This window comes from Chaetodon auriga, chromosome 10 (assembly GCF_051107435.1).
Source record: "Chaetodon auriga isolate fChaAug3 chromosome 10, fChaAug3.hap1, whole genome shotgun sequence".
In the NCBI taxonomy this organism is placed as follows: Eukaryota; Metazoa; Chordata; class Actinopteri; order Chaetodontiformes; family Chaetodontidae; genus Chaetodon; species Chaetodon auriga.
Genome location: NC_135083.1, coordinates 4,199,501 through 4,221,069, shown reverse-complemented (window position 1 = coordinate 4,221,069; position 21,569 = coordinate 4,199,501). Strand labels below are relative to the sequence as shown.

The following is a 21,569-nucleotide window of genomic DNA, read 5'->3' as shown; positions in this document are numbered from 1 at the left end:
GATTAAAACACTTCAGAGCACTCCACCATTAAAAATAGCTTTTCTTGTGCTGCATAAAGAAAATACAAACTCCAGGATACATTTATCTTCAACGTCCACCGTGAATAAATGTGCATAAAGCCACTTAGAAATCAGAGAGTAGACACTGCTTATAATCCAGAACTTGCCTGAGAAACGTCACATTTCCGAGTTTTGTTCAGTTTCAGGTTCATCCAGCTGTAGCTGTCTGTACATTCATGAGTGCAGTACAAACAGGAACTGCTAAGAGCTAATTCGGCATACTTTTAATGGTGTCTACTGTCAACAAATACAGGCTGAAAAATGGGTTTGTTCCTGCTGGGTTTTTCATATTCTTAGTATTTACCTAAATTGGATGCTTAGTGCTGTGACTGAAACCTAATGTTAATACATGTGAAGCACAAACTGGGGCTAAGTCTGTATAAAGGCTAAACAAATGTCTTTTTGTTTGTCTCACAGCAGCTGCTAAGTTCAGACGAGACTCCCTGTTTTGTCCTGATGAGCTGGACTCTCTCTTCTCCTACTTCGACACAGGATCTGGGCCTCGAAGTAAGCGACTCAGCATTTTGACAATCTGTTCAAAAAAAAACAAAAAAAAAACTCACTTTCACAGGCCACTGCACGATACACAAGCCTTTAACTACAGTAGGCTCCTACCCAGACTGTGGATCACACGCTTGAGATTCTGTTTTGTTTGCACTTGCATAATTTTGTGTCTGTGAGACAAACCAGACGAGCCAGAAAGAGACAGCGGTAACTAATGTGTCCATGTTCTGGCGTCTCCCGGTCCGGCAGGCCTGAGCAGTGACAGCGGGTTGGGAGGCAGCACAGATGGCAGCACAGACATCCTGGTGTTTGGCTCGGTGGTGGACAGCGTCACAGAGGGTGAGTCCAGTGCAGGAACGTGGAACAGATGGTCCCTGGATATTAACTTACAGGATAAGCTGTGATATAAGATTGGAAATTTGCTTCCTGTCTTAAATGCAAGTACAGTCCGGTGAAATACTTTTCTCACTGTATGTGTCCTATGCTGCTGTTACATGAGTCCTTTTACCCTGTCCTCAGAGTGTGAGGTGTCAGAGGACTCGAGTGGCGAAGCTGAGCTGGAGGCCGAGCCGGAGACGTCGGACCCGGAGGACGTGAGGGACCTTCACCCCGGCGCGCTGCTCTACAAAGCCTCGAAAGCCCGCAACCTGCCCGTCATGGCTGAAGCGCTAGCCCACGGCGCGGATGTCAATTTGGTCACCGATGAGGACGAAGGAAAGACGCCCCTCATTCAGGCTGTGATTGGGGTGAGTCAGTCGACTGAGCGGTTCCAGAAATTAGTCATATCCGTCCGTCTCAGGTGATGTTTTAGTAAAGAACAAAGAGACTTAAAGGGGTTCTCATGTCCTCAAGACGTGAAGGTCAGTGTTTAGCACCTCGCTGTTTAAATACTGGGTCTGGGGGTTTTTTTTGTTTTTTTTTTCAATTTTGTAAAAATAACCCAGAGCCCATCATAGTGATGTCATCAGGGTTATGTCATCTTGGGCTGAGAGACTTAAATTTTTAATGGTAAAGCCTGTTTTACAAACACTTTAGTGAGTGTGGAGTTTGTTGGTCGTCACCCGTCAGAAAGGATGTCATGTGACAAGCTGTTGAGTTGCATTATGGGAAATGTAGGATCCAGTGTTTCCAGTGTTTGTTGGCTCATGCTTGGCACTAAAGTCAGGATATTGCAATGATATTGGAGAAATGAATTGATTACAGATGCTCAGTAATAGGTTTAAAAGAGTGAGAGACTAAACCCCAAAATATAGAAACGGCAGGCAGCAGGTTTGATCGCTGACACTCAGCCAGCGTCAGTGAGCGATGCATGCAGAAAACTGTTGTTTTGCATCCACTGCAGCAACATTTTGCAGGTGAGACACACCTGTAAAGCGCTGCTGTTGGTTGAAACTACAGTGTTTTGCTCATGCTGAGGTTGAGTCGGTCTAAATCAAGTCTGCCACAACAAATCCACACTGACGTCCAGATGTTAGACTAAATATTACAGTGTCGTCAGCGCCAAACAAACTGAGGTCGTTTTTAATTTTATCTTAGGGTTCGCTGATCGCCTGCGAGTTCCTGCTCCAGAACGCTGCTGACGTCAACCAAAGAGACGCGAGAGGGAGGGGCCCCCTGCATCATGCCACATATCTGGGACACACGGGGTGAGTCATGAGGCACGAAGGAGCTGTTTACTCCAGGAAGCGTTGGCAGCTTCAGTAAAACGTGCTCTGTTGAAGTTTTACTCAGTATGTCCAAAGCTTTTTTTTAAATTTAGCACAGAAACCTGATTCGCTGTGACTGATCTCTGTTCCTCTGGTGTTTTCAGGCAGGTGTGTTTATTCCTAAAAAGAGGAGCGACACAGAACGACGGCGATGAGGACGGCCAGGACCCTCTGAGTATAGCCGTACAGCAAGCCAACGCAGATATCGTCACGCTGTATGTTGATTTATTCACACGCTTTCCGTGAAGTTTTTTAAGCTCCGCCTCGGATGAATTTTTAAAATTCTCCTTCTTGTTCCCTTCAGGCTGCGTCTGGCCAGGATGAACGAGGAGATGCGGGAGTCGGAGGGACCCTTTGGACAGCCAGGTCAATACCCAGCCAGCAGCCCCACTGAGCAGCAGTATAAGAAATGCATTCAGGAGTTTATCTGTCTCAATATAGCCGAGTGCTAGAGTCAGGTCCAGTCAGGTTAAAGTGCAGCGTAAAGCCAGTGCTGGGGTGCCAGCAGACGCATGACCGACTGAGAGACACGTGTCGGGGAGCTCGTGCTTCAAGCTCGTTTCCTCCACTTGTTTTCTCTTAAAGGGACTTTTCACCACCAGATTAACTTCTTCTCTCCATCAGATGTATCAGAATAAGTGGAGAGTTGCTCTCCCCGGCACGGCCTCCTGACTTTACACCACAGCACTCCGCTCCCCACTCAGGATCACACACAAACTCAGTGTTAGCCTCCTTTAATGATGTCAGACGGTTCAAAAACTCAGCGTAGATGAGCTTCGTCAGGCGCTCGCCAGTCCAATCACAGCAGAGCTGACCAATCACTGCCAGGGAAGCCCCTTTTTTTTAAAGATTATCCAGCAGCACTGTCGTCAAGCAATCAGTAAACCACCAATAGAGTCATCAGCAGTGTGTACGGGAACAACTTTGACCTTTTGTTTGGAGGTTTTAGAGGAAACAGGGTGCTCTGAACCAAAGACCTGCCTCAGCTCATGTGTCCCAGCGATGCTGCGTTTAATGTCACCATGTGACTGAGGTGTTATTCCAGTGTTATTGAAGTGGGAGGAGCTCCGCTGGGCGCCCCTGGTTCTAGGAGTAAGTTCAGTTTCCCTGCAGACGATGTTACGAGACTGTAGGATCAGCATGAAACTATCAAAAGATTAAAAGCTGCATTAAAAAAATACCAGATATGAAAAAAGCCTGCGTACATAACGACTTAACTACGACTCCCATGGTGCATTTCAGCACAAAACATCCAGTCACAGAGCCTAAACTTCAGTTTTGGATGAATTCAGCATCTCTGCCGTCGTCTTCTGTTCTCAGCTGCAGCGACGAAGAGTTTTAAACGCGGCTCCTCTCACTTCAGAACAAAGCGCTCGAGGATCTGCTCTCTTTGCATGTGGGGTGAAAAGCCGGTGGAGCTTTCAACATGGCGGCAGGCGTGAGGGGAAAGCGAGGCGGCGGTAACCGTGACTGAGAGTTAATGATCGCAGAGGAAGAATCATTGCTCCAGAGGTTGATCGAGTAAAGCTTTTATGTTTAATCAAAAGCGAAATTATGCACTTTTTCTTACCACCAACCGCGATCCGACTTTTGTTTCTGCTCTCGATTTTTTTTTTTTTTTTTGGAAACACATTCGAATGCTTTTGCTTTTATTTATGATGAAACTTCCAGAGCAATAGTGCAATGATGATTTCAGTACGGATACTCTGTATTTTTTGTATTAAGTTGAAAACAGCAGTTGCAGATGGTATTTTTTTAAGCTGGATATATTTTGTTAGATTTTATTTTGCTGAGCACACACACACACACACACACACATCGCCAGTATTATATTCTCATGATGAGAAAGCCAGTACTCCAAGATATGATCACTTGGGTTCATTCTGCAGTGGAAGATGGACTTTTTTGATAAACGCCACATGTATTACTGTATATACAGTATTTGTATGGTTAAAATATTTGTTAATAGTAATCTAATGCATCACGACTAGGCCTCTGTTAGAGTTGGTCTTTGTTTATAGTGCATGGGTGGATGTTGCCCAGGTCTCCCTCTTGCTTTGCTTTACTTCTGTGCCCAGTGTATGTGAATACTTGACATTTAGTATTGTTGAATAATGTTAATATCCATATTATAAACTGCCAAAATCATGACAACCGTGCATGGAAGAAATGGATGCACACAGACTGAACACCCCTTTCTCACTGTCTTCCATTGGCTGACGGTGTTCGTGCAAAAAGCTTGATGACAATGAACATGGCGGCCTGGTCGCCCCCAGAACTGTATTTAATGATCTCGTTTAAGCTCTAAAATGATGTTCGGCCTGACGAGTGCTTTTAGTTCGACCCCCGTGTTAGCTCACAGTAACTTGGCAGTGATCCAGAAAGTGCTGGACACTCGTATGAGCTTTTTTTTTTTTTTTTAATGTTGTCTGAGGCTGAATTAGCCCAAAGAAAAAGCAGTTTCCTGAAGATGTTGCTTGTGTTTGACAGATGCTGTAGACTGTCGGGGTTTAGTTCAAGCCAAAGACCACAAATGGTTTCGTAGAGAGCCAGCAAGCGTTTTTAGCTCCTTTCTCCAAAAGGGATTTTTTCAATTCAACAGCTATTAACGTCTAGTTTGGACCCTCATCTACGTAGAGGGATATGCAAAACCCTCACCACTAATTTCTTAGCACGAGGAGTCGCTGAACCCTGAAAACCTTGTTGTTTGATGAACCTCAGTAGCTGCAGTGACCTACAGGAAGCCATGACATCAGTGAAGCTGAGTGTCATCAAAAGGCCTGTTTGTGCCGTCGATTCCGTCGATTTTTAATGGAGCCGTTTATACTCCAGCAGAGCAGGTTAATTAAAGGTGGATGTGCATCACAGCCAATGAGCTGTGAGCTCTGCAGGTCTCTGTTCCCTCAAAGGTCTTCGAGGTCACGCTCGCTGTTGGTCATCAGCTCCAGTTCATGAGTTCACCAAAGTTGAACTGATTCCGCCACCAAATGTCATGATCTTAAATGGCGGATAAGTGTCATACAGTCCCAAACTTGAGTTTTCCAAGTCTCATCCAGGTCAGATGTGTTTTTAAAGGACGCAGCAGCTCGTCGGCGATGCGTTCGAAGCACTTTGAAAACACAGCGTCCAGCCTTTTCTTAGCTTGTGCAGTACTTTGTGTGAGAGCTGAAGCGGCGACACACCGACCTCGCTAAAGCGAACAGGACGCAGATTTTCCTCGATGAACAACGTCGTCTCTCACACCGATTTGCGTCGAGCCGTCGGCCGGCTGCGTGTTGTACAGTGAGGTCAACAAGCCGACTGTTGTGTACATAAACTAAAAACTATTAACACTTTAACTGCTTGCTTCTAACATGCAATTTTTAACTTTCGTGTATTTTCTCTGTCTGACTGTTATCTGTAAAAACTGTCTTTAAATATACAGTACCTGCATATTAACACTGCTGCCTGTGTTTGCTTTCATGGCGTCTTTTTTCTCCCAGTGTCTTCTTTAAAGTGGTACTGAAAATAAATGGACGATGTGGCTGAAAGCTGACCTCTCCTTCTGCTTCTTTCCTTCTTCTTTTACACGTTTCCGCGCCCTTTTTCTACATCTAACAGCACTAACAGACTTCTCACCTCATGGTGCGCTAATTATGGACCGATTGTCTCTGATTTTCACAGCGTGGCGTTATAACATATTCATGGTGGAAACTAGAACAAGAGTGTGTTTAAATATGCATGGAGAGAAATTAATATTTGATTTTTAAATGAATATTTTTCCACTGAGGCTGAAGAATCGTTAGATTCTATAGTTCTAATATTAAACTTTGCTTTAAATCCCCTCGTTTAGCGTTTACAAGCAGTATATAGATGCTAATGAGTGTTTCTGAACACTGTGATGTGGTTGTACACAGATATAAGATCATTTTCAGGCTTTATTAATGTATTTGTCAACACTCATAACTGCTCATGCGAAGCAGAAACATTATGAATGATCGATAACACGATCATGTCTAATGATAACATGATCACACACAAACTTCAGGTTCACTTTGCGGAGTTCTTCTGGAGCTTTCAGCTGCATCTCATGGCCTTCATCGACTGACGGCGTCATCATGAGAGTGAAGAAATGGATGCGTGAATGAATATTTGATTCTTGACTGGACATTCGAATGATGTGGGAAGTTAAAACAGGCATTTTTAACTATTTTCTGATGTTTGATAGATGAAATGACTCCAGAAAATAATGGGAATAATAGAAAATAATCGTTTGTTGTAGACCTGAATTATTTCTAATAGCTTTCAGATAAATGCAGTGGATCAAAAATCACAGTATTTCCTGTCTGAAATGTAAAGGAGTAGAAGTATTTACATGTACTCAGTAACTTTCCACCACTACATGACCTGTTAAAGATGATTCACAGGAGGCGTTATATTGAAAATACCCTTAAATCTGCTCACCGCTGCACTGCATTGTGTTCTGGAGAGTTATAAACTGTGGCGGAGGCTTGTTTTCTCCAACCAATAGCAGAAGAATTCAAATAATTAAAAGGAAAAACAGCAAATCTCCACATTTGTGGAGCTGCAACCATGAAACGTAATGGTCGTCAAAACGGCTGATTAACTGATTAATCAACTAGTCATTTCAGCTGTACTTGTATTAACTGTTAGGTAGTTTAATTACATCAAAACGTCTGATTTATAACCTGGTTTTATATGCACAAATCTGGACGATGATCTAAATAATTAGTAACATAAGTGAAACACGTCTTCAAAAACACCCTGATATCCACCAACAGCTACATGATACACTGTTCTAATGTGCAACTTACCAGGTTAAAATACAGTGTTACCAAGAAGCCGCATTGAGTTTAAGCCTTAAACTCGGTGATCTCTCGGCCCGCGTCTCTTTCTCACACATGCATAAACAGGGAAAGCCGGGAATGTTCCTTCCCCTTTTTAATTAGCCAAGCCTGGGAGCTCTCATGGGACACAAAAGGGTTCGGCTGCTTTTGTCACGCCGGCGGATTCAGCGGTTACCATGGCCTCAAGAAAAGCAAAGGCTCAGAATTTGGAGAGTTGAAAGAGGAAAAGCTTCATGGTGCCTCCGCCTGTTTTCTCTCCTCCATTCATGAGGCTTCTTCTTACCCAGGCCTCCTCTGCTTTCTGTCTCCCTCACCGCTTCCATTCAAAACTGTCATATAAAAGATGTTTTGACTGTTCAAAGCAAGTCAGGCCTTTTCTGTCTGTGACAAATCGGGTCTTGTGCTCAAGCGGCATCATTTTCATCAGTATTTCCCGTTGTTTTCTTCAGCAGGAGACGCCACATACCTTGACATCTTCAGAGAATTTTCCCACATGGCGTCCCACAACCCAGAGAAGCTGAAGCGAAGGAGCGTGCACTTCCGGCACTCCTTCAGGTAGTCCACCAAGCGTCTGCAGACGAGCAAAATCAGATACTTGAAAAGTGCAGCAGCCACGTTCCTGATGGAGTCACACCTGGGGGATCACATATTCATCACAACAAGTCACTCGCCTGTTTTATTCCTCAGAGAAATTCACACAATCACCTTAAAAGTGAAGGAAAAGTGGCGGTTTTGTGAAGCTGTTCATTAAGATTCAGTGTTTAGAATATCTGCATTATATCTGCGAGAGTCCTGTGCCCTTCTTAGAACAAGCTTTTATTTTGAAATGAGGATCTGCTGGTCTTTTCCTCTGAAATGCATTTATAAATATAGCATTGCTTTTGTACAGTGTTAGATGAAATGCCGAGCACTTGTTTTGTTCTTTTTTTTTTTTTTTTTTTTTTTTTTTTACATGAATTTGTTTTGCTGCATCAGTTTCATCATCCTGATCAAAATGTTTGATTCATTGAAGGACTTTGATCGATCCGTTACATAAATACATTGTTCTGTGTTTGTCATGCATGCATGTACTCCCATTATATTTCATACTTAAACTTGAATTCAGTGTCATATCATCATTAATCATCATCATCATCATCATCATCAACACCTTGAAGTGGCAGTGTTATTTCCCCTGATGAGCAGTTTGTTTTGTTGTGAAACGTGTCGTCTCCTTTGCATGGACTATGCTGGTGTAGTCTTCAGAATATTTTTCTTTAAATGTACTTTGCTGTACCACTATGAAATGCAGTGCTTATGTTACTGTGTACATGCTGTAGAAGCAAAATTGCTAATATATCTGAATGAGCAGGAATACTGATGAAAGATGGATGAAAATAAACATTGTCTGTGTTTCTACACATGCAGTAAGAAGTCTCTGTGGAGTCTGACTGACCTGACACTGACCTGCATCACAGGTTGTAGCTCAAACAACAGCGCCCTCTTGTGTGGAAATATGGGTATCCTCCCTGTTTAAATAAAGGTTAGAATTGTAATAATTATTATGAAAGTAAATTAAACGAAACATGGGAGAGGTTTAGAGGGGAGGTGTCTTTTTTAAATGACTAAATAAATACATAAACACTACTTTTTCCAAAGGGGTCATAAGCCCCAAAAGTTCAGAATCACTGGTTTGATCTTTACAATGTGATGTTTTTAAGTTCGTCATTTTTTATGTGAAAACTTAATACGAAAAGAAACTTTGCAATTAAACTTTGCAAATAAATGTTAAGGATTAAAAAGTACAATATTTCTGTTTCTACATTTATAAAATGGAACTACTCCACCAAATCCCGAGTACCTAAAAACTGTAATTAAGCACAGTACTTCAGTAAATGTACTTAGTTACATTCCACTACTGCAGGATTCTGATTCAGCTGCACTGATACTGATTCAGGTTTCTTAAAACAGGTTTAATCGCTGGTTCAGTGTTTAAGCGATGAGTGAGATATACCGACACATAGACGATCTTTGGCTCCTTCACTGCAGGCGGCGGTGCGTGCCGGTGACGTCGGTCACGTCTCGCCGCTACGTCGGCAGGATCGGAAGTAACGTTACGGCGAGCAGACAGTCCGCGATGATGGAGCTCTGTCTGGGCGACGGTGCTCATTATGATGCCGTCTGACACTTCCAGTGACATTATGCACATTTTGCTCGCTTGACGCGCGATGTGACTGCGGATTCGAGTCAGGTATGACTCGGATGCTTGTAGCTAGCCAGCTAGCTAGCTGTTAGCTTAGCCCTGATCCGTCCTGCTGCAGTGAGGGCTCCGGCAGGCAGCTAGCAGCTCAGCTGATCAGCTGCGGCACCACACCGAGCCCGGCGAGAAGATGATGAGGCCTTAAATCAGGCATGTCAAACCTATTCCACAAAGGGCCGTGTGGCTGCAGGTTTTTCCTCCAACCAGTCAAGAGCACGCAGTCTGACCAATCAGCTGTCTGAAGACTGAGATCAGCTGATGGAATGAGTCAAGTCTGGTGGTGCTGATGCTTGGTTGGAAAGAAAACCTTCAGCCACTCGGCCCTTTGTGGAAATGTCAGATCGGCGACGGTGTGTTCAGTCATCCAATACAGGTACTGTCATTCACGGACAGGTGAAGCCGAGGGACTGTCAGACAGCTGCTGCCCGTATCGCAGGGGCAGGGGCCAAAAAGCAAAACCCTGACCCTGATGTGTTATCTAGGTGGGGCATAGCAGGTAGGCAGGGCACCTGGTGGGAGGACACAGACTGTATCAGTGAACTGGCACAATTTCTTTGTGTTTTTTGGTCCGGTTATCTCTGTTTTCTCATCATTAGTTTAGAAATGAAACAATTAAATTGATGAGTTGATTGAAAGAAAATGGATAAGCAGCAGCTTCTGCAATGTGAGGATGTTCTGCTTCTCTGTTTTAATGTTTTATGACTGTTTGTCAGACAAATTAAGCAAGATGTCTCTGGAAACTTGTGACAGTCACGTTGTCACTATTTTCAGGTGTTCATAATGGGTAATCATTGAAGTAAGACAGGTTGATTAATGAAGAAAATAATCTTTAGTTGCAAAATTGATCTCACTATCAAGTACTGCAGGTGTGGCTTCACTCGAATATATCTTGATCCTCTGTGCTGTAGACGTCCGTTGTTGATGAGACAGGATTTGAAACCCATCAGTGAAGGTATCAGCGTGCAGCTGGGGACCCAGACAGGGAAGAGAAGTCAGGAAGTACTGACAGACGTACTGACACATTGATGGTTTTGGTCTTTTAATGAGATTTGTTGAAAATAACAAAAATATAGAATTCTCATATTTAAGCCTGAATCTTCAGATTGTCTTTTTTTGCTTCAAAAATGACCTAAATGATGATTGATCTCTCTTAATTCTGCGTCAGGGTCTTATCTCGGGGGGTTCTGGACGTCGTGCTGATGGTTGCCGCTCGTCTTTGATCTCGTCCACAGACATGGCGTCGCAGCTCCAGGTGTTCTCCTCTCCCTCTGTGTCCTCCAGTGCCTACTCTCGTTCCAAGAGGCTCAAAGTGGAGAACCCTGCCTGGGATGTGTCCAACCAGCTGGGAGACAATGGTTACTACCAGCAGAGTCCCACCCAGGGAGCTGCACCCTCCACCTCTGGCTCCAACTTCAACCCGGTGTACAACGCCAACCAGGTGCACCCGCCGACCGCGGGCTCCCGGGAGCAGACGGTGGTGCGGGCGGCAGACAGCACAGGTAGCCTTCGCGGACCTCCCTCCTCCTCTTCCTCGTCCTCCTCCTCCAGCCGTCGCGTCAAGGATGCCGAATCCTCCTCCCAGCCGTGCGACCTCTACCACAAGCAGTACAGCTTGAAGCGGAAGAGCGAGGAGGTGGACAGCAGCGACAGCGTCCAGATTCTGGAGGAGCTCTCGGCCCCCGTGGTCTCAAACCGCACCGGCGGTGGAGGGGGGACCACCACAGCTCAGTCCATAGCACATTCCACTTCTACCACGAAGAGCAGCAACTCCCACAGCGAGGGCGACTACCAGCTGGTCCAGCACGAGATTCTGTGCTCCATGTCCAACAGCTACGAGGTGCTCGAGTTCCTGGGACGCGGCACCTTCGGCCAGGTGGCAAAATGCTGGAAGAGGGGCACAAACGAGATCGTGGCGATTAAAATCTTGAAGAATCATCCCTCATATGCTCGGCAAGGTCAAATTGAAGTGAGTATGTTCTTTAACCTCTTCATCAGTATCAGCAATCCAGTAATACTCCTCTGAGCATCCGTCAGCACAGTGCCAACAGGAACTGCTGATAGCTAATTAAACGTGTGCTGCGTTCACGTCGTGTGGGATGGATGGAAGACGTTAAAGATTCCCTCGTTCACATCATCATTTTATGATTCCAGAGTTTTTTCTTGTGAGGGTGAAAATACTGTACGCTGACAGTATGACACCACGTTCACTGATTTTGAATATGCCAGGCTGAGATGTGTAGTGATGCTCAGGGCTCATCATCTTCCTCTCCCTCCTCCTCCTCGTAGGTGAGCATCCTGAGCAGGCTGAGCACAGAGAACGCCGATGAGTTCAACTTCGTCCGCTCATACGAGTGTTTCCAGCACAAGAACCACACGTGCCTTGTGTTTGAGATGCTGGAGCAGAACCTTTACGACTTCCTGAAGCACAGCAAGTTCAGCCCCCTGCTGCTCAAGTGTATCCGGCCCATCCTGCAGCAGGTCGCCACGGCGCTGATGAAGCTGAAGAGCCTGGGGCTGATCCACGCCGACCTGAAGCCTGAAAACATAATGCTGGTGGACCCTTTGAGGCAGCCGTACAGAGTCAAAGTCATTGATTTCGGCTCCGCCAGCCACGTGTCCAAAGCGGTGTGCTCCACCTACCTGCAGTCTCGGTACTACAGGTGAGTATGTTAGCCTGGACTTTACAGTAAGGGCTTTGAATAACCTCTTAACTGTGTTTGCAGTGTGCAGGTTACCCGCTGTGACCTTGTCTTCTGTCGTTATGTGCTTGCAGAGCTCCGGAGATCATTCTGGGCCTTCCTTTCTGTGAAGCCATCGACATGTGGTCTTTGGGATGTGTGATTGCTGAGCTGTTCCTGGGATGGCCCCTTTATCCCGGAGCCTCAGAGTATGATCAGGTCAGCAGCAGAACTCCAACCTCTGAAGACATGTTTATTTACATTATTCGTAAGAAAAAGGAATAAATCATCATACACATTGCTGAACATGTCACCAGCACAAAGGAAGAGTTTGACGAAGGAGCTCATTTGCGTCACCTGTGAACTGCTGCTGAATGCAGTGTCGGTCGCTTGGTTTACGTTTATCTCGTTTATCCCATCTCTCAGATCCGTTACATTTCGCAGACCCAGGGCCTTCCAGCAGAGTACCTGCTGAGTGCAGGAACCAAAACCAGCCGCTTTTTCAACAGAGGCCCCGACTCCAGCTACCCCCTCTGGAGACTGAAAGTGAGTGACAGAGAACACTGAGTCTGAGACAGTATATCAGAAACACGTGGACGGCACGTACACTGACGTCTGGCTGCTGTTGTTTTTCTGCAGACTCCTGCAGAGCACGAGGCAGAGATGGGCATCAAGTCAAAGGAGGCAAGAAAATACATCTTCAACTGTCTGGATGATATGATGCAGGTGAGCGTTTAATCCCAGATGAGCTACCCGCCTCCAGCTGTCTGCGCAGCACTTTTACTGTTAACAGAACTTTGGAGTGCTGACGCTGGCGCGCGGGGACATCTCACAGTGTGGACAAACGGCGACTTCCTGTCCCTCTGCAGGTGAACATGACTAACCTGGAGGGGACTGACATCTTGGCGGAGAAGGCGGACAGGCGGGAGTTCATAGACCTGCTGAAGAAGATGCTGACGCTCGACGCAGACAAACGCATCACGCCCATGAAGACCCTGAACCACCCCTTCGTCACCATGACTCACCTGCTGCACTTCCCTCACAGCTCACAGTAAGATTTTTCATAGATGATTATTAAGATCTGATCAATATTAAAAGCCGTTCTGACGATTTTGTAACATTACATTTTTCAGTGTCAAGTCCTGCTTCCAAAACATGGACATATGCAAACGCAGATGCACCGCCTTTGAGAACGGAAAAAACATGTTTGCCAGCAACAATACCCCAAGCGCAGCCGCCAACCTCACCGTCACCTTCAGTAGCCAATTAAACCAGCACAATCAGGTGAGAACATGACCTGTCGTCTGCCTCAGGGTCACTTTGTTGATCCACTTGTTGCAGTGTGCAGTCATGGCTCCGGGGCCTCGTTTATCAGCTGTGTGTTCGTTCATCTCTGTGCATACGCTGATTTATGGATGTGCTTTCCCAAAGATGTGCATTTCCATTGTTATTCAGAATACAAAGTCATCTCTGAAATTAGACCATTAAAGCGTCTGATTGGTTTTGTTCCTCTGGTGCTGCACCTCTGATCGCTTTCAGCTGCACTTAGAAAATACAGAAGATCTGTTAGTGTTGAATCAGTCTGTGTTTGTGATCAGCTGTGATACGGTGCCGTTCATTTCAATTGATTTACCAAGCAGTGTCTGTTTTCCGTTATGCTAAAGCTGTAAAGTGCAGTAATTACAAAGTGAAGTAAAACCAGTCTATAGTTGCGTTGAAGTAATGCAGCAATTTCCTTTTTGACCCTCAAGTCAATGTAATCATCTGTCAATCATCTGTGCCCAAACTGTGTCTGTATTTGTTTAATTGTGTGCAGGCTGCGAGTGGAAGTGTCAGATAATGCAGTTTGGTTTAGCAAAATTTCATTTATTACAGTTTTGACCTCAGTGTTGATGCAAAGTCTGACTTTACAAACTATCGAGTAACAGACGCAGCATCATGTTCAAGTGAAACTGCAGAGTGGAAATAGTGCAAACATTAGAAATGACACCATTAGCAAAGCAGGAAGACAGAATGAGACTTTTACCCAGAAGTCCGTTCCCTGACCTGAGACGTCACAGCTCAGTAACCTCTGCGACGCTTCAGGCTGCACACGAATGCAGAACAGATGAGTTGTCTCATTGTTCAGATGTGAAGTGATGAGCTTGTCCAACACCAGTTTTCCTGTTTGCACCTCCTGCACACACATGCTTTGTTAAATGAGGTCTGTCTTGCTGATCTTTTCTGCCGTTGGACACGGTGTCCTCTGCATGTCGTGTCTCACAGATGGCCTCTACAGGCGGCCAGTCCCTGTCCCTCAGCAGTAACGTCCCCCTGCTGAACTACCAGCCCGGCCTCTACCAGCAGGCCACGATCAACATCCCCGGTCTGACCCAGCAGGGCGTGCCCCTGCAGACCAGACCCACCCAGCTCTGCACCCAGACCGAGCCCTTCCAGCAAACACTCATAGTTTGTCCCCCCACCATCCAGGGTGAGAATGCAAGCTGTTAGTGTCACGTTGCTTCAATGAAAAGACGTTTCATTAAAAGTAAAATGAAGAAATTATTATTAGACCAACCAGCAACAAAAGAAAGTGAGATTCATGATCCATAAATGGCTTCTTTTCCACGTTTAGTTTTTATTTTTGTAATTGATTTGACCTCACATAACCTCCCTCTTTCTTTTCCTTCAGGTCTTCAAACATCCAGTAAGCCCTCTGGTTATCCAGTGAGGATGGACAACTCAGTACCGTTAGTTCCTCAGAACCAGTCGTCCCAGTCTCTTCACATCCAGCCCGGCGTGCTGGCACAGGTAGGCCCCACTGCGCCAGGGTGGGCTTAAAACCAGAGCTTTACTGAACCTGAGTCCAGTGTTGAATCCACTGTGGAATGTAACTGAGTGCATGTCCATTAGTACAGTTTTAAGGTATTTGAATGTTACTCATGCAGTTCCATTTTATGTTATTTTATGCTTCTGCTTAACTATATTTCATTACATCAGAGTTTTAATTAAGTAAAAGATCCAAGTAGACATTTAAATAATGATCAGAATTTGCATAATCACCTGACATAATGTTCTGCTGGTGACATTTCTCATTGAAACGGGTCAAACTGACCATCAGCCATAAAAGGTTGAGAGGTTAACGGACTCATTGTCCTCCAGCTTTGTGAATCCAGGATTTTTATCAAGTGGGAGCTGGATCCCAAATGGAACCGGCTGTTGGGACCCGATGCTGATCTGTGGTGTGTGTTCACGTCGTCCCGTCATCATCAGACGCTCAGTGTTCACTGCCTGAAAGCTCTTGATCCAGAGCAAAGCCTCCGTCGTCTTTATGATTGAGTAGATTATGAATGAGCCTGTTGGGATGACTTAACACCTCCGCTCCTCTCATCCTCGCACCTCCTCCCAGGCCTCCCTCGACCCACTGCTGGTGAGCAGCCTGTACGCCTCAGTGGCGGGAATGCCGCGTTTAGACTCGGTCCGGCTGCCGGTCGGCTGCAGGGGTGAAAGCCTCGGCGGCTTGCTGGATCAGAATGCCTCCATGCTGGTAAAACGCCATCATCGCAACTGGCGACCTCAGCTGAAATCTCCTCTTCCTTCCTTCCTTCCTTCCTTCCTCCCTCCTAGCACGTGTCTGTCAGCTGGTGTGCAGCAGAGCGAGGGATGCATGTGCATCTCATCAGTCTGGTTTGTGCTTTTGCTGGCAGCGTCAGGGGCCAGAGGCTTTAAACTCAGTGCAGATTCACGACTAAAACTGTGTGTATGCACAAAGGCAGAAATATGCACACACATTACTTTCTCAGAATTTAAAATTAGGCTTAGAAATGTACCTTTCATTGATGCTATGTTGACGGCAAAAATCAGTAAAATTGGCAAAAAACCTAAACAAACAATCTCTCCGTCTCTCACCTTCGTATTTAGTCTCGTGACCTGCAGCCATCTCAGCTGAAACTGTGTGTTTACCTGATCTGATGTGTGTGTGAAGTGTGCACATTCTGCCTTTATGAAGATAGATTCACTTGGGGGGCGACACAGCTGCCCCCCCGGTGTCCCCCTTTCCCCCTCAGTGTTTAAAGAGCGAGTTTTAATGCAGGCTCTCAAAGAAAATTATTGTGTCTAATATCCATTAACAGATTATTTCAAAGTCCATCTTCGCTGATACCAAAATTGTTTTTCATTAAATTGGAATTTCTCCTTTCATTTCCTCGTCTGTGACTCCGATATCATGCGTACCGTTTTCCTCAGGTCCCAGGCTTCATGCTAAGCTAAGCTAAGCTAATCAGCTGCTGGCTGTTGTCTTAATCTTTGCTGACAGACTTTAGATTGATGTTGAAAATCTCCACTTCTCTGCCAGGAAACAGACAATATTTCCCACACAGTCAAATTTCAGCATGCTGACTCAGATCGTCACGCTTCCTTCACGTGTGGAACTTTTGCGCCTCCTGGTGGTAGTTTTAAGAAACAGCACTGGCACTGATGCTGCATAACGAATGTCACAGTTGCCACAGCAGCGGTGGGACCAGCTTCGGCACCTTTGTTTCTTCCTTTCCTCAGAGTAACACCGTCATTCCTTTCACTTTCAGGTGGGCCGTCTTGTTTCTGGACTCTGTTTCTGAGGGCTGGACCGGACTGAATGACGTGCATGCTGAGTGACATGTTGGGTTTTTCCTCTCTTTCTGTAGTTTGGTTCGGTCTTCACTGCTTCTTAAATCTCTTTTCTTTCTGAGCAGCAACGAGTGCAGCTCTGCAGATGGTGGCCGTGAGGCGTCATCTCGAGTGTTGTTCAGCTTTCAGTTGTGTGTGTGTGTGTGTGTGTGTGTGTGTGTGTGTGAGTGTGTGAGAGACACGTCTGCCAAGCGTCTTGTTGTAGGACAGACTTGCCTACAAACTGCATGTGCTCGTCATGCCTTTTATTTCAAAACCATTCACTTTGTTCTCCTCTTCATAAAGGTGGGGTGAGTCACTGTGGAGAAAGATGTTTCCATCTCTGCTTCTGCACAACGCATTCACACGCTGACATGCCAGAACACACGCTAACGTGGCAGGAGCGGTGCTGCGTGGTTCGGTCAGAGACGCTTTGCTTGTTTCCAGTCTGCAGTCAGGACGAACAGCTAGCGAGCAGATATTCACTGAAATTCAAATGTCAAAGCCAAAATCAACACTCTTTGTCCAGAATGACTCACCTCAGCTTTAAAGTTTCACTGCTGAAGTTTAAGGTTTTTTGAAATGAGTCTTTAACCTGTGTTTGTGTGTGTGTGCAGCAGGGCTGGCCAGCAGGCACACAGCAGATCCTCATCCCTTCCACATGGCAGCAGATGCCAGGCATGGCCATCCATAACCCCGGGCAGGCCGTAGTGCCCGACTCGCCCATGGGAGCCCCGCACTCGGACAGTCAGCAAGCTTCTGGCTGGAGGTGAGTTCAGGTGAACTCTGCGTCTTCGTGCTGCGTCGTGCTTTAAACGCACAGCTTCACGTCAACCTAATACGAAACAGTTCAGTAAAGTGGTCAGACAGAAGTGATGCGGTTTGAAATGAGAAAGCTCAATTTGTCCTTCCTCCCTATAGGGGTCGTCATGGAAGCCAGTACGACGGTGTCAGCCAGCAGGAATCTGGCGCTGGCCGTCACGCCTCCTCCCAAAGCCACAACTCAGGGGCCGCTCACTCGAGAGCCCAGCAGGGCAAGAGGTCAAAGGGTCGGCACGCAGAGAGCAGAGCCAGGTATCCTGTCAGACAGCGGCGTTATTGACGTGTTGCTGGGGGGGCTGCTGGCGGTTTGATGGCTGGTACACGTGTTCATAGTGTGAGCTTGAGTTTGAGACAACCCCACCATAAAAACTGGCTCCTCCAGTCTGCACTCACATGCCGATGCTGCATCATCAGTGTGTGTGTGTGTGTGTGTGTGAGTGGATGACTGTGGCATGTGTTGTTCAGCGCTTTGAGTGGTCAAAGTAACTGGAAAAGTACGGTTTTATTAATAACTACGTATATGTGCTTTTCAGCTTTTTATTTTAAGCAAGTACAGGACATTCAATGCATCATAAATGGGTGGTGGTCTGCCTCTGGTGTCTCAGCTCGCTGTGGATTAAACATTTGTCTCTGTCCCCTCCAGGCCTGTGTCTTCGGTGCATTCGTCCACCACTGTGGTCCACAACACTGCTGCTTTTGCCGGCGACCAGTCTCAGCCCATCGTCATCTCTGACACACCCAGTCCCGCTGTCAGCATCATCACCATCCACAGCGACTCAGAGGATGAGGATGACAGGAAGTTCCCCGCTGCCTGGTGAGCTCATTTCCTGTCTGTAGAGTTTGAACTGAGTGAAATTTAGAGAGGTTTGAGTTTCCTGACAGCTCCTCTCCTCTTCTGTCCCGCAGCTCTGGAACAAGCCAGAGGACCAACGTGATCAGCTGCGTGACGGTCCACGACTCCCACGACTCTGACTCCTCCACCAGCAGCCCCCTGAGCCCCAAGACCACCTCCCAGCCCACCAAGTCTCTGGCCATCATCATGCCCTCTGTGAAGAGCCAGCCAGGGGAGAGCACAACCCACAAAGCCCCAGCAGCTCCAGGTCTGGACCCACAATAACAGTATTCTCCCATCTTGATAGTGCACATTAATCTATTTTAAATAACTAACTGTGGTTGCATTAAGTGACCTCAGTGGATCCATTTTGGCTGCACTAATAATCAGCTCACCTCCCAGATTGACACAGATCCATTTTTACTTCATTGTAATCTGTACTCTTGTCAGTGCTCAGTGCTCTGTCTGGTTTTCGCCGGTAGATCAAGCTCCAGGCAGCTCTGGAAAGTCCAAGAAGGGGTCAGCTCAGCAGTCCGGTCGGCCAGGAGAGTCCAGCACGGATCGGCATCAGCGGGCTGCGTCCAGCAGGTCTCAGCCTCTCAACCTAAGTCAGGTAAGAGCTTTCAAACGTAGCTTCTCCCAAAGAAGATAGAAAATATATTTAATATTGATTACTGTGCAGAAACGCAACTTTAAACTTGATTTTGGGGAAAGTGGATTGTGGAACTGGGCTCAGCAGCCTCCTGGTGGACATGGCTGGACCAGGACCGACCAACAGAGGCCAGTTTAAGACAGCGGCGCCATCTTCATCCGCAGTTTCATTGACTCGAAGGCTCGGCAGGTTGGGGGGTGGGGGTGGGGGGTGGGGGTCAGTCCGTCCGTCCGTCAGTCAACCTGCCGAGCCTTCGAGTCAATGAAACTGCGGATGAAGACGGCGCCGCTGTCTTAAACTGGCCTCTGTTGGTCGGTCCTGGTCCAGCCATGTCCACCAGGAGGCTGCTGAGCCCAGTTCCACAATCCACTTTCCCCAAAATCAAGTTTAAAGTTGTGTTTCTGCACAGTAATCAATATTAAACATATTTTCTATTTCTATTTTCTAGTGAGGCCCAGTCCAAAGAAACACTCTTATTGTTTCTCTAACCAAACTCTTTTCTCATTTGTTGTCTGATAAACAGTCAGATCATCAGATTCAGATATTGTAATTTTTAAAGCTACAGAAGCTGTCATTCTGCGGCTCTGTGCGTCAGAGAACCAGGCTGCTAATGCTGAGATATTACTGTAAGACAACGTTGCACCAGCAGATCATCAGTTTGGACATTAATAATAATCCATCTAAATCCAGCAGGGCGTAAGATGAAAGCTCCTGGTGTGTGTTGGTTGTCTGTCTTAAAACAAGCTTACGCTTCATGTTATAGTCACACTGGAAAATGCAAACTTTCCAATCCTGTTTCAAAGCGATGTTCAGAGCTAAGAGTATCCCATGATGCACCGCGGCCTGCTGTCACACCAGTTCAGCTGTTGGTCAAAGTGCACCTGTAGGCAGGTTTGAGGACAAACATAACTCAACAGACATGAAGAAGTTTAAGTTTTTGACGTCATGAATATTATTATTATTCCAAACACTGTGATGGCTCAACCTCCACAGATTAAAGTCACATGTGTCGGCACAGGGACGGACTGTTTGTAGACGCCAACGCTCTCTGCTGTTTCAGGTCCAGCAGTCTGTGATGTCGTCATCGCATGACCAAACAGGAAGCAGCAGTTCCCTGAGGCGGCAGCCCACGTACCCCCCTCCCGTCTCCTCCCACTCGTCCTACAACGCCCTCTTCAGCTCGACCCCGAACCTGTACGCCTACCCGGCATCTGCCGCCCTGGCGTCAGTGTCCCAAGCCGTGGACCAGATGCAGGGTGGCCCGTCCCGCCACAGCAGGGCGAGCGGCGCCTACTCTTCCCTGGCGCTGCTCCAGAAGAACGGCGGCTTGGCTCTGGGAGGGTCTGCAGCGGGACAGTACGGCAACCACCAACAGCAGCAGCAGCAGCAGCAGCAGCAGCAGCTGGGAGCGCAGCCTTTCCACCACTCCAGTGCCACTTACCAGCGAAAACTCAACCAGTACCCCTACCTGTAAAGAGTGAAGACCAAAAGGAGACCGAGACCAGGAGCACAAGCTCGTCACGGGTGACTGTGATTCGACTTCAGCTCGACTTACCTTTGCTTTCCTGTCCTGTCCTTATTTCTCTGATTCTTATTTTTCTGACCCGCTCGTAAAACTGCAGCTTCACTGATTTTCAGCGTCGTCCGCAGGAGGATTATCATGTTTGATTTGTACAACAAACACATTAACGATATTGGGAAACTGTAAAAGCTCTTGTCTTGTGACGTGATGTTTGTGGAGTACAGCGTGCACATAAAAATCGGATTGGGTTTCACGATCATGTCAAAGTCAAAACCATTTAGATTGCAAATGTAAACGTGACGGTAATGCGTTTGAACTGTGAATAATCCAATCTGACAAAGATGATTTATAAAAATATGAATTGATGTTCAGTATGTAATCGCTTCTAAACAAATCATTGGTTTGGTGAAATGATGGTTGTTCTTACAATCCTGCTGTGTTGTGAAGTGCTACATTACATAGAACACGATGAACCTTAACTCGTATATACGCAATAAAATCTCCAACAGAAATCTGCGACTCATTGATGATTAAGAATCTTTTTCAGGTTAACCAGTGAGAAGGTTTCATACACGACCAAATTACAGCTGCATCCAACCACTATTTTTATATAAATTAAAATTAATGAACAAATGATTTTCCTATTATTCAATTTGATCAATTAATCATTTGCTTTAAAATGTAAATCATATTTTTCAGTCTAAAACAAAGATTATTCAGTTTTTAATTACATAAAACCCAAACAACTGACGTTTTCATGCTTGAAAATAACTTATATGATGAATCATTAGGGTTAATCAATTTTTTGACTATCAATTAATCAATCATTGAAGCTCTAATAATCACTTGGATGGAGAACATAGAACACACCTGCTGAACACCAGCATGTTAGCAATGACCCTGCGAGTGTGTTAGCATTAGCATTAAGCTAAAAGCACCGTGTTAACATTAGCATTGAGCTAAAAGCGCCATATTAGCGTTAGCATTAAGCTAAAAGCACCAGGTTAGCATTAGCATTAACGTAAAAGCACCAGCACCAGGTTGGCATTAGCATTAAGCTAAACGTGCCATGTTAACATCAGCG

General features: G+C 46.0%; 2 protein-coding genes across 15 annotated transcripts in view; both read left to right on the top strand.

Annotated features, from left to right (window-relative positions):
- Window positions 1-8,674, top strand: part of LOC143326615 (arf-GAP with coiled-coil, ANK repeat and PH domain-containing protein 3-like) — a 61,414-nt gene extending 52,740 nt beyond the window's left edge. Inside the window, exons 18-24 of one of the 7 annotated variants that reach the window (XM_076740326.1) lie at window positions 481-569; window positions 807-903; window positions 1,084-1,310; window positions 2,101-2,210; window positions 2,375-2,485; window positions 2,575-2,636; window positions 7,567-8,674. In XM_076740326.1, coding sequence (XP_076596441.1) covers window positions 481-569; window positions 807-903; window positions 1,084-1,310; window positions 2,101-2,210; window positions 2,375-2,485; window positions 2,575-2,636; window positions 7,567-7,676 — 806 coding nt within the window. In that variant the 3' untranslated portion in view covers window positions 7,677-8,674. Of the gene's footprint in view, window positions 1-477; window positions 570-806; window positions 904-1,083; window positions 1,311-2,100; window positions 2,211-2,374; window positions 2,486-2,574; window positions 6,097-7,566 lie in introns of those variants that run through there. The other 6 variants (XM_076740328.1, XM_076740327.1, XM_076740324.1 and 3 more) reach the window with 6 other exon arrangements.
- A 492-nt stretch (window positions 8,675-9,166) lies between these two features.
- Window positions 9,167-20,996, top strand: hipk1a (homeodomain interacting protein kinase 1a). Of its 8 annotated transcripts, none has more exons than XM_076741097.1 (17): window positions 9,210-9,347; window positions 10,589-11,322; window positions 11,643-12,016; window positions 12,130-12,253; window positions 12,461-12,580; window positions 12,674-12,760; window positions 12,904-13,085; window positions 13,168-13,318; window positions 14,300-14,504; window positions 14,706-14,824; window positions 15,423-15,560; window positions 17,275-17,426; window positions 17,579-17,731; window positions 18,123-18,293; window positions 18,386-18,579; window positions 18,794-18,924; window positions 20,024-20,996. In XM_076741097.1, the coding sequence occupies exons 2-17, from the start codon at window positions 10,591-10,593 to the stop codon at window positions 20,435-20,437; spliced, it is 3,447 nt and encodes a 1,148-aa protein (XP_076597212.1). In that variant the 5' UTR covers window positions 9,210-9,347; window positions 10,589-10,590; the 3' UTR covers window positions 20,438-20,996. The 8 variants fall into 8 exon arrangements, with proteins under 8 accessions (XP_076597218.1, XP_076597217.1, XP_076597212.1 ...); XM_076741098.1 differs by having other exon boundaries at window positions 9,214-9,347; window positions 10,522-11,322; XM_076741096.1 differs by lacking the exon at window positions 9,210-9,347 and adding an exon at window positions 9,598-9,729 and having other exon boundaries at window positions 17,278-17,426.
- The last annotated feature ends 573 nt before the right edge of the window (window positions 20,997-21,569 follow it).